This window comes from Neopsephotus bourkii, unplaced genomic scaffold (genome assembly GCF_033783945.1).
Source record: "Neopsephotus bourkii isolate Nb327-2 ecotype Australia unplaced genomic scaffold, CSIRO-AGI_Nbou_v1 NB_1272, whole genome shotgun sequence".
NCBI classification, from domain to species: Eukaryota; Metazoa; Chordata; class Aves; order Psittaciformes; family Psittacidae; genus Neopsephotus; species Neopsephotus bourkii.
In genome coordinates this window covers 132,501-144,564 of record NW_026901757.1, presented here as the reverse complement: position 1 = coordinate 144,564, position 12,064 = coordinate 132,501, and the positions used below count along the sequence as shown (strand labels likewise).

At 53.9% G+C, this 12,064-nt stretch overlaps 1 protein-coding gene and 1 long non-coding RNA gene across 2 annotated transcripts in view; one reads left to right on the top strand and one right to left on the bottom strand.

The window, feature by feature from the left end:
* Positions 1-1,464: 1,464 nt before the first annotated feature.
* Positions 1,465-5,377, bottom strand: IRX3 (iroquois homeobox 3). The gene is made up of 3 exons (XM_061365068.1): positions 4,684-5,377; positions 3,110-4,202; positions 1,465-1,849 (listed from the first exon to the last, which is right to left on the bottom strand). The coding sequence occupies exons 1-3, from the start codon at positions 4,906-4,908 to the stop codon at positions 1,791-1,793; spliced, it is 1,377 nt and encodes a 458-aa protein (XP_061221052.1). The 5' UTR covers positions 4,909-5,377; the 3' UTR covers positions 1,465-1,790.
* Positions 5,378-6,692: 1,315 nt separating this feature from the next.
* Positions 6,693-12,064, top strand: part of LOC133218560 (uncharacterized) — a 10,454-nt gene continuing 5,082 nt past the window's right edge. The window contains exon 1 of the long non-coding RNA XR_009727193.1: positions 6,693-7,554. This is a non-coding gene — a long non-coding RNA (uncharacterized LOC133218560). The remainder of the gene's footprint in view (positions 7,555-12,064) is intronic.

Sequence of the window (12,064 nt, the reverse complement as noted above, 5' to 3'; positions counted from 1 at the left end):
AAAACATGTGTATACATGCACGCATATATATATCGTAAACATGTATATAAATCTTATCACTTACAAACGCCTAGGATTTAAAACATAGTTTATCGGCCTAGTGCAACCCAATCCTATAAATAATACATTCCTATCACTATGACCTCAAAATGTCAATATCGCACAGCCCTGTGCATTTGCATATCTTGTACTGTCTAAACTTGAAGCATGTCAGCTATGTGCTTCTGTTTATACTTTAACTTCATTTTAACTCTTGCTTCCTAGCTCCCACCACCCTCCCCCTCCACAGGGTCTGTCACCCAAATGAGAAAAGCACCAGGTATTTAATCACTACCTCTGTAATTATGCCATTGCCAGGACTGTAAGGAGAGGAAAGGGGGGTGGGAGGGGCACCCCCCGGAGATGCTAAGGAAGACCCTGACAGAAGCCAAATGGAGCCGGGCTGCCTGCCCTGCCTGCCCGGGCCATCCCTCCAGGGGGGTGCAGGACAACAGCTACCGTCCGCAGGTACCGACTGATGGTAAATCCGGAATAAAGGAAGGGAGAGGAAGGGAGCAGGGGCAGCCCCTGTCCCCCAACAACATGGCTTGGTTTTCACTTGACTGCGAGGCCGCGGGGTCCGGGTCCTCCTCCATCCCCTGCCAGCAGTCACCGCCGCCTGGAGCGGCCGGACTTTTCTGTATAGGGCTCATTTCCAGCATTTTGTTGAGGAAATGCAGCGGAGGGGAAGATGCAGCTCTCAGGGCAGGCCGGCGGAGGAGCACCCGGCATCTCCCGGGGCCGGGGGACTGCAGGGCGTGCAGCCCGCCCGGCGCGGAGCGGAGCAAAGCACCTTCGGTTCTAAGGCGCCTCCCTCTGTGTGCAAACCCCCAGGAGCGAGGGGCATGTCCCGGCCCCGCGGCTGGCCCCGCGCAGCCCGCTTTGTTCCTGACAGCCCTGTCCCCCTCAACAGTACGGCGGACCCGGGTAAAGCCCCCTAAAACCTGCCCCTTGGACTGTAGGCGAAGGAAATACCGCCACCCCACTGCGGCACTGCCGACCCCCGAAGTTTCCTCTCGCTTAACCCCTTCCGCGCCTCGAGGGGGCTGGAGACGGGCATCTGGTAACAAGGTGTTCGGGGGAGACGATGGATCTCCGGCGGCCGCGGGCTCGGTCCCGGAGCCGTCCCGGCTGCAGGGCGCTGCCCGCGGACCTGCACACGTTGTCCGCAGCGCAGCCGCCCCGCCATCACCGACAGCGGGGCACCGGGCAGGGCACCGGCGCCTGCAGGGGGCGCTGCGGCTCCAGCTTTCGGCCTCGCTGCCGCTGCAGGAGGAGCAGCCCCTGGCCGGCCCTGCTGCGGGGAGACCGAGACCGAGTTGGACCCGGACCGGGACGAGCCGCTCCCGCCGTGGACAAAACAGGCACCAGCGGCGGGGGGAGAGGTGGGCCGGCAAAAACAACTCCATGGGTGGGAACAGCGAGTGTAGTCAAAGTGGCAACAGTTTATTTATTAGCCAAAAATATATACTTTCTTGTACAATTTGGTTCACACGTATGTACATTTTTACTGTATGTACAAAAACAAACAACAACAACCAAAAAAAAAAATCGAAACACCTAATTCTCACTGGACTTCCAAAAAACCTCACAAACTCAGCTAATCCAGGTGGTAGTACAGAAGCGGGTATATTTTTTTTTCCTTTTTAGTTTTAATATACGGACATGCTTACAAGTTGTAACTATACAGAGATTATTTTTTTTTGTTTGTTTTGTTTTTACAGTCATTACAACAACAATTACAAAAAAAATTAACTATGATGATGACAACGCCGATAGAACCATAGCGGCATCAAGTTGGTTCTGGGGCCTGGAAAAAAATGACACAGAAAAAAATACGTATTTAATAAGATTTCTAGTCATATGGGGCTGGCACGGTATTTTTAACTGTAGGTAGCGCTGGTTTTGTTGTTGTTGTTGTTATGGGTTTAAAAATAGGTTTCTAAATATATAAAGTTTTCGGAGTGACTTCCGCAAATTTATTTAGCTACGAATATCCCCGTGGTTTTGCTCAGCAGACGAGCAATTGATTTCAGTGGCTGCGAGGCCAAGCTCAGAGCGGCAAGGTTCAACCCCTTCAGGTCTTCTACTCGCTGGGGCTTATTTTAGCTTTTATTATTATTGTTATTATTATTATAGCCGGTTCTGTCCCGCCGCCTTTGCGCTGCTGCGTTTCTCCGCACCCTTTCTCCGGTGCTAGGGGAGGCGGGCACCGGCCGCCCAGGGGCGCACCCCCCGGCCCCAAGCACAGGAGCCTCGGCCCCGGACGCGGCTCGGCCGGCCCGCGGGCATCGCTCCCGAGGAGCGGACGGCAAAGGAAAGAAAAACACCGTATCGGAATAACCCACCACACACGCAGAAGAAGGACAAGAAACCGCTCTGGGAGAAGAACTAAAGACGCGGAGAAAATAAGCTAACCGTTTAGAACTCCCTCTACATATCCTTAGAAGACAGAGGAAGCAATCCCTTACCACCTCTGCACTGGCTGGAAAGCTGTCTTTATTAACTTTATCTCTACTTCCAAGGCACTACATCGATCTAAAAAAAAAAAAAAAAAACGGAGGAGAAAAGAAAAAAACACACAGAAAAAAAAAAGGTGTTCCTTTACAATCCCCATTTTAAATCCCCATTTTATTCACTCCTATCCCTGAATTAAGCCTCTAGACTTAAGATCTTCTCGGCAAGTTGCAAATACGACAAAGCGACTGCTTTGCTGCAGGAGTGACCGTCAAAGAGAACCCGAACCGACCCCGGAGCAAGCCTTGCGGCCCGGTCCTTCCGCAAAGACGATTTGAGCAGCAACAACAACAGCAACAAAAGTTACATCCGTCGGAGGAAGGTAACGCCGGGGGTGTGAGACTAACCTGGCGGAGGCCCCCCCTTCGCCGCCGCTGCACCAGGGGGCCCCGCGGCTGCCCGCCCTCCGCCACCTGCGCCCCGACGGCTGCGCCGGGCAGGGGCCACCGTGAGAAACCGGCAGGGACTTCCGCGCCGCTCCGCGCAGCACCGCCGAGCCCCTCGCGGTGGCTGCCGGCCCGAACCCGTCCCCGGCGCGTCCCTCAGCGGTCACCTGCTCCGGCGGGCTCCGCGCTCTGCGCCTGGGCCGCGGGCCGCGGGAAGGTGGCGGCGGGGGGAGCGGCGGGAGCTGCCCCCAGCCCCAGGAGGTGGGGGGTGTTCAGTAAGGCCAGCGGGTGGGGGGCCGGGTGGTGATGGTGGTGGTGGGCCGGGAAGGCGCGGTTGGTCCAGTTGGAGAACTTGCTCAGGGGGCAGGAGGAGACGAGTCTGTGGGGCGGCGGTGGGGGGGGCAGCGGCAGCGGGGCGGCTGCGGGAGGGGAGCCGCCGCCGGGAGACTTGCGGGGGTTGTCCGGGCTGGTGGCCGTCTCAGCCAGCGACCAGATCTTGGGCTTCGGCAGGGTACCGGCCAAAGCGCCGTCCGTCGGGGAGGAGGCGGCGGAGGAAGAGGCAGAGGAGGGGGGCGAGAGCTGGTGGTGCGGAGGCTGCAGGGGCGGCTTGAGGGGCTCCAGGGCGGCGGCGGGGAGCTCGCACTTGTGGTGGTGATGATGATGGTGGTGGAGGTGGTGGTGGTGGAGATGATGCGGCTCCCCCTCGGCGGCCTTGACGTAGCGCTCCTCGGAGCCGGGCAGGTCCTCGAAGCCCTCGGAGCCCTCCGAGTCGGTCTTGGAATCGGAGTGCAGGAGGTCGGCGTCCTGCAGCTCGTCCTCCAGCTCGTCCTTGTTGCTCTCAATGTTCTCGGTGTCGATGTTCTCCAGGTCGATCTCTTCCTCGTCCTCCCGCTTGTCCTCTTCCCCCTCGTGATCGCTCCCGTAGGAGTTGCCCTCCTCGTCCGTCCTGCTTCGGGGGGCCCAGGTCATTTTGTTCTCCTTTTTGAGCCGCCGCCGTGCGTTGGCGAACCAGGTGGAGACCTGGGTGAGGGTCATTTTGGTGATGATGGCCAGCATGATCTTCTCGCCCTTGGTGGGGTAGGGGTTTTTCCGGTGCTCGTTGAGCCAGGCCTTGAGGGTGCTGGTGCTCTCCCGGGTGGCATTCTTGGGCCGCGACGGGTCCCCGAACTGGTACTGCCCGTAGGGGTAGAAGGCGGGGTGGTGGTGGGGGAAAGCGGCGTGCTGCACACCCGGGCTCTCCTTCAGCTCGTACTGGGCGCCCTGCAGCAAGAGGGAAGGGGGCGGCCCAGATAAGACGGTGCTTTGGGCCCGGCCCGGGGCCCCTCCATCCCGCCGCCGTTACGGGTAGCGCGGCGGCCAGGCCGAGCTGCCTCCCACACCGCGGAACTCCCCGGCCCCGCTGCGGCAGCCAGGGCCCCGCCGGCTACGCCGCGGCCGAGGCGCGGAGCCCGTAGGGAAGAACCGGCTCCCCAGGTGCGTGTGCGCAGCGGGGCCGCCGGCATCCGGGGCCGGTCACCGCAGCCGTCAAGCCCTGCGGGCGGAGGAGGGGGCGCAGGGTCGCTGCTCCGGCCCTGCCCCTCTTCGGCCGCGCTCCCGGGGTCTGGTAGCGATAAAGCCCCATCTCCCCTGACAGCCCTCCCGGCGGCCCCCTGGACCTATCCCCAGCGTGAACCGTGCCAGGGCTGGCCCCGACCGGAGCGTCCCGGGGAGCGAGCGGCGAGCCCCTTGGGGGGCCTCTTACCAGCTGGGGGAAGATGGGCAGCTCGGCGGCGTAGGGCAGGAACGCTCCGTAGCTCTGGGCGGCAGCAGCGGCGGCGGCGTAGGGCGCGCTGTACATGGAGGAGAGCACGTTGGAGAGGGTCCCGGACGGGGCCAGCTCGGCGCCGCCGCGGGAGCCGCCGCTCCCCTGGCGCTCTGCTGGGTAAATCGGCCTGATGTACTGGTAGCCCAGCTGGGGGAAAGACATGATGTGGGAACGGGGGCAGGGGAGGGGGGAAAGGAGGAGGGGGGAAGAAGAGAGGAAGAAGGGAAAGAAAAGGGAGAAAGTAGCAGGGCCGGCAGCGGAGGAGGGAGCCGGGTCGTTTGCCCTCGCCGGCCGCCGACACTTTCAGCGCCTCCCGCAAACTCCGGCGGACATGGAGGGGGGAACCAGGGATGCGCGGAGGCCGCGGGCTCCCTCCTGCCTTCGGCCGCCGCGGTAAACGATCCGATCGCTTCTTTCTTCTCTCAGTTTTCCTATTGATCTGAGTGGACCCAGGTCAGGTCCTAACAGATTGCCTGAGATTATTGGGACTCTGGGCTCTGATTGACGTTTCTAGTCTCTCACAAGCCCCTCCTATTTCTTTTAAGTCTCTCTCTCCCTCTGCCTCCCTCTCTCTCTCATGCCCAGAGCTCGCTCTCGCCGGGTTTGTCACTAGCTGCTGCCCCCCCCCCCCTTTTTTTTTTTCCCCTAAATCTGTTTACTGACGTCGCGATCTTTTATTTGAGTTGCTTTCAAATCTCGTTTTAGCGATCGCCAATCAGTTGTGTGTTTTACAAAGGTTTAACCCTGCCTCATGGTATTCTAATTATATAGAGATAGATTTAGATATAATTTCGTTCGTGGGGGGGGCCCCCCCTCCGCGAGAGAGTAGGAAGCCAGGGTGTCAGTTGTGAACGGCACAGGGGAGGAACAGGAAAAAGTTGTGACATTTAAAAATAAACCCCCTCTCTCTCTAGTCCCCCTGCTCAGGTTTTCAAATTTACAGCCTTTCCTTGGCCGGGTTCCTTTTGTTTTCTTTATTAAGATATTCCCTCCTATCCTTCCCCCTGTCCGGCCCTGGCGAGGGTTACGTCTCCTGATACAGATTTAGAAGTCTATTAGATTTTTCTCAAAAAATTTGCATTTCCAGAGCTACCCTGAAAAGTTTCCTAACGTACTGAATCTTTAAGGAGCTCTCTACGTTTTGTCTGGGCTAACAGTGGGCAGATACAGTGGAAAAGCTAAGTTAATTTTCCTCCTAATAAGGGACTTCAAAGAGTTGTAGGTCACAATTTTACATCAAAGGCAGAAAAGAAGGCAAATTAAAATCTTAACAAAGGAGAGACGGGAGCAGCCCTCTGGGCCATTAGTAAATAAGTGGTGTGAAAAAAGGGACAATGACAGGCACTGGAATTAAACTCATTAACACCTTTTTGTCTTGGTGCGAAATCTCTAATTAGGAAATTTATGATCATTTTGCTTATTCCCTCTGTTCTGAACCACTACAAGGCATAGAAAGAAGTACCTGGTACGTGCAACACTTGCAAAGGGAGCAGTGGCACAGGCTTCTAAGGAGCTATTGGGAAGAAGTCAAGATACGTTTTAATTACCGAATAAGATTTTCTTTTTTTAACGATCAACACCTTTTAAATTTGTTTATTTTCTGCCCTCCCCCCCTTCTTTTCTTTTCTTTTCTTTTCTTTTCTTTTCTTTTCTTTTCTTTTCTTTTCTTTTCTTTTCTTTTCTTTTCTTTTCTTTTCTTTTCTTTTCTTTTCTTTTCTTTTCTTTTCTTTTCTTCTTCTCTTCTCTTCTCTTCTCTTCTCTTCTCTTCTCTTCTCTTCTCTTCTTTTCTCTTCTCTTCTTCTCTTTTTTCTTTTCTTCTCTTCTCTTTTCTTTTTTCTTCTCTTCTCTTTTCTTTTTTTCTTCTCTTCTCTTTTCTTTTTTTCTTTTTTTCTTTTCCTTTCTCCTTTTCTTTTTTTCCTTCGCTTTTTCGCCCCCCCCTCCTTTTCCTGAAACCAGCGTATGAGTTGCAATTTAGCCTTTTAAGAGTAGTTAAAACCCAGTGCAGTCACCGCGCGCCAGTGGCAAACACGGGAGCTCCCTGTTCCACTCCCGCAGCTGTCCGGACCGTGAGGAGTTTAAGCAACCTGCGACTGCGGGTAGGGCTCAGGGGCCCTGAGCCTGCCACCCTTATCTGCTCCTTCAAACACCTCCTGCTTTAACACAAAATAAATTTTGAAGGGTCTTTGGAGAAGTTGAGGCTGGACAAGCCTCATTCACCATATTCCCCTCTCTTCCTAAATACTCTCTGGATTTATTGCCTTTAAAATGTGATTTAGGTACAATATAACCACTGTGCCCACAGTATGGATTTTTATAACTACATTTCTTTAAAAATGAAATTCATGTCAGATTATGCAGTTAAAGAAATTGACCTTGATAGCTTCCTATAATAAAACTGTATCAGCTTGTAATAAATGCGGATTACGGCAAAGCAAGATCCAGAATTAAAATTCCCTGAATCAATATATGAAAATCTGTAGGAAACATCTCTAATCGTATTAAGTTCATCTTTATAGCATTTCCTATCTGCTAATCTAGTGCAAAAACAACTCTGGGTTGGAAGAATTTATTTTTCTTATTAAATGTCTCTGCTTTTGATAGTCTAATGCACAGGGCGTAACAATATTAAATTCAGTTATAAGTGTATTTCTTTTTAATTCGAAGGAAAACAGCGAGAGAACCCCACGTCCTGTTTTCCTTCAGAGGTTGCTGTGTGCAGCGACCGGCGGGGCGGGGGCTGCCACCGAGGGACCAAAACTTGGACAAATACGTGTCCGGGGGGCAAATGGGGAGAATACGAAAAATTGGGTAAATCAGTCGCCTTTTGACGCTGTCGCGCTCGCCTTGCTGGTGTTAGAGCCAGGCTGAACCCCCCACGGGTGGGCAGTGCGGCCCACGCGTTTCCCACATCACCGACCCCGTGTTTCTGGGGTTGCAGGCTTGGCACGGAGTGGCAAAGCTGGCGGGGTTGTTTTGTGGTTTCTCAGCAGCAGCACAATCAATACGAGTTTGTTCCCGGGCGGTGGCGGGCAGCAAGCCGGGATCCCGGGGGACAGCCTGGAGAGAGGCACGGGAGAGGAGAAATTTATGGGTGAGAATGGGTCCAGGTCAGGGGGAGGGTGAAGAATGGTTTATTAATGAGCGAGAAACGGGTAAGAAACGTAGCCCTACCGAATGGAAGGGAGGAAAGATCTACAGGGCTGCAGTTCTTGGCTGGGGGAGTGGGAAGAGGAGGGAATAAAAAAAAATAACAAAAAAAAAAAAAAAAAAAAAAAAAAAAAAAAAAAAAGCGGAGAAAACAGCAAACAGCGGGGAGAGAGGGAGGAGAGCAGAGGAGACAGCTTCCCGGGGCAGGGCGGGGGTTGGAACCATGTCCACGGCGAGAAGCGCCGCTCACTTTCGGCAGCGGCTTGTGCGAGGGTGGCTGTGGGGACAGGCCCCTCGGAGCTGGGCAGCAGGCGAGGAGCTGGGCCAGGCTGCACCGTGCGAATGGCGGCGGGAGTGGGAGCAAAGCCCCTTTCCCTCTGACGGAGAGAGCAGGGGAAAGAGATTTGTCGTGCCGGAGTCGAAAGGGTGTGAGGTGGAGAGGCTGGAGCCGGCTCATCCCGAGGGCCGGGAGAGCAGAGCAGGGCCCGAAGACCGCCCCCCTCCCCCGGAGACCCAGGGCGGCAGAGCGCTCCTTGGCCGGACAGACACGTGTCTTCTGGCCGGGACCTGTCAAAGCCGGGAGAGTGGCTCCTGATTTATTACCCCAAACACACACCCCCCCCCGTCGCCCGCCCGTCAGCCCTCCCCCCTGCCTCGCCTCCCTCCTCTCCCGGCTGGCTCACACAGTGCCGAGCTCAAACCAAACCTCTCTCTGGCTGCAGCTTTCCTAAGTCCGCAGCCGGCTCCTGGGCCAGCCCCGCCGACAGGAGTGGCCGGGCCGGACACTGCCCGACCGGTGCCCGGGACCCCGCCTCGGTACTCTCCGCTCACGCCGCTCCCCACTCCTCCAGGTCACTGTGGCGGAGGAGAGCGGGACAGGCCCCGGGAGGTGGCCGCGTCCCGGTGTGTCTCACTGTGCTGCGGGGCCCGGCTGTGGAGTCGGAGGGTGTTGCTGGGAGCGGCCGGGGAGCTGCCGGTGGCGCGGACAGTGTCCTGCGGGGTGAGGGGTGTCGGGACCAGGGTGGCAGCTGCGGCGTGGGACAGCACACCGGGAACGGGGAAAGGGGAAGACACGTGGGGTTAGGAGGAGAAGGGCCGCAGTTAAAAAAGAGTTAAAAAAAAAAAAAAAAGAGGGAGAGATCAAAGCGCTGGGTAAAAGACTCTTCAAATTACACGTTTGAAGCTTTTCCATAATTTCAAGGCGACAGATAGATAACAAGCTGCACATTCCTTATCACATATGGAATCAATCTGAAAGGAGTCTCTTGATCAGAATCTGGTAATTGCAGTGACATATGATTTGGAAAGAAAACACAATTAATGACCCTTCATGTTAAGGCTTTGGGACGAGGCCACTGACAGTTCGCGCTCTGCAGCCACCGTCAACTTTTTATTCTTTTTTTTTTTCTTTAATTATTATTATTAGTGCTTAACTATTGAAGGGCGACATTATCGAGCCTCGGCGACTGTTTTGTCTCCGTTCCTTCTGCAAGGTTTCTTCAGAAGGGGGAGGAGAAGAGAAGGGGACTGGAGGGCGTGGGTGCCTTTCCTTCAAGGTTTGGGGAGCTAAAATGATTTAGTACCTTGTCTGTAAATCTAATGACCTAAGGTGAGAAAAAATACTTCATCTTTTATTATTACCATTTGTGGTGAGCGTTACCAGGAAACAGCAGAGCCCGTTTGAAATGGTAAATATATGTATCCATTTAAAACCCATTATTGCAGAGATTTGTCCAAAGTGAAATAAAGCGAACCATGCCCAATCCCGTTTTCTAGCGCCCTCTGCCCATGGATCTGATGCCCCTTCCCGGGCGCTGGAACCGCTGTGGAAATCCTGGGTGATGGGGGAGGCCGCGGTGGGTGCTTCGGGGCTGTTCCTGTGACACGCGTCCTGTGATGTTAGGAGAGGAGGGAGCGACGTTTTTAAAAGCTTTACCCTTGTCATTAAAAAGGTAATGGCTTTGGTTTAGAAGGGAGAGGGAGAGGTTCATTTGAAGGTTATAAAGCATACACTTTAATAGGATCGAAGTGAAATTAGTTAATAAGAAAATGCTGGCCAGGAGCTCTCCGGGCTTTTAAGTGCTCTCCAGGCCATTTAGGGAAATTGAATAAGAACAGACTCCGTTACCTGCAGCTCCAACTATTATCTCCAGTTCTGCTTAGAGGTGAGAAGGGAAAAATAGTGCCTGAGAGACCTGAAGTCCCATACAAATCCTGCCAGCCAATTTCCTTGAGAAATAATGTCCCTTTTCTGCTCTCAACCCTGTTTTCCTCCTTCTTCTTCCTCTTTTAAGCAGACCAGACTGCACTGTGTGTACCACAAGGGGGTAAGCAAAGGTAAGGGGCCATCAGCAGATGCTCAAGACTCCGGGGGCAGCTCTGAAGAGCAGCCTTCTCCCTGCCTGGGCAACGCTGGCCTCTTGGTGTTGTTTTTTTTCCTTTCATTAATCTGAATCCTTTTCCCCCACCATCACCACCATTGTGGTGCTTTGCTGATTTGCTTTCGGACCGTTGCCAATAGGTCAGTATATTGTGTTACATAACTTCCTATCTACTCCCTTTCTCCTTCCCTTTAAACTTTATAGTTTTTAGAGGTGTTAATAAAACCTTTCCTTTGGTAAATCGTTCATTAGAAACCCCACCGAAACCTGGAAATACTTCAGAAAAAAAAAAAAAAAAAAAGCAGCGCTCAGGAATGAGAGGTTGGGAGAAGGCTTTTGTCCAAAAAACACATAATTGCTGTGAATCTTAGGAAACATTAATCTTTATAGGAATTTGTGATTCATATCTGTGGTTTGACCGTTTAGTTGATTTACAATCTGTTAGTGCAATTCACTAATTTTATGCCAATATATTCTATGCACCCGGTTAGACTTTCCACCGCCCCTCGGAACGAGTGGCTTTTGTGCCCTGCGGGTGTCAGCGTGGCCCTCAGCCCGGCTCCGCAGGGATCTTCCCCGCGCTCCGCAGCAGCGGGAAGTGGACTCAAAGTCCTCACAACTCTGGGAAATTTCCCCTCACCATTTCCGTCACACCTTTCCCAGCCGGCAACTTCGGCGCTTATCGACCGGGCGGCCCCCTTACACCCCGCCCAGAGCCTCCTCCTTCCTCCGCTGCTGCGGGATGCACGCTGCTCCCACACCGGCTCCGACGGGAGGGCTGCAGCCTTTGTAAGATGAAGATACCCCGGGTTCCTCCAGCTTTACCAGTGGGATAAACGCAGACGGTTCCCCTGCCGCTGCTCCGTCCCCGGGTACGCAGCAGCTCCCCGCAGGGGCTCCCGCCGCCCTGGCCACTGACCTTCCCCCCCCGGGCCTTCCCCCCCGGGATGGGGCCTCTTCGGCTTCCCAGTGGGTTTCCCCCCGACCCTCATCCCTTGTCACCAGACCGCCGGGAGGGGCTCTTCCTCAGGGAAGGGAACGGTGCGTTTGCCGTGGGGGGCCTGGACGTGTCGGGGAACGCAACCCGAGGCACGATACTGCTGCATGCATGGAGCAAAGCGGAGCATTCCCCGGGTGGGATGTTCCCGCAGTCCCTTGCAGCCGCCTGGGAGCGCCTGGGATGAGGACAGACTCGTGTAAATTTGTAACTGGGCTTATTAGCTGGAGGGGAAAACACGAGCAGAGAAAAGGAGCATCAGCTTCACTGAAGAGAACACTGCGCGGAGTCTGATTCTGTGACACAATCATTAATTACTACAGCATTAATTACTATTTTTCCAAAACAGTCCCTGCCCAGAAGAGCTTGCAGCCCACATGTGCTGTGTAATGATACTCTGATCTAGAAACGATTCCCCCATTAGGTCCCAGGTAGCGTTTACAAATGGCAACACCCACAATATCAAAGCCCGTCATCTTGCAGCCTGAGATTTTCTGTCCCATCGGCCTGGGTAGGATGATTCTGACACACATAAAATACATTTAAATATCAAAGTCTTTGTTCACGTTCATATTCCGCCAAACTTTTAGATCGCCATGGTATAACTACTTTATTTGCTCTCCATCCCACGGATGCTGCCTTATATCAGTAACAAACAAGCATTGATTTTATGGTAAAGTCACTTTGGGATGGGAATGAGTAACTCCAGGCAGTGCTATCACTGTATTACATGGAAATGGCCCAGGTAACAAGATGAACATTGATTCAGCATTATGTTTGATCAATAATGAAA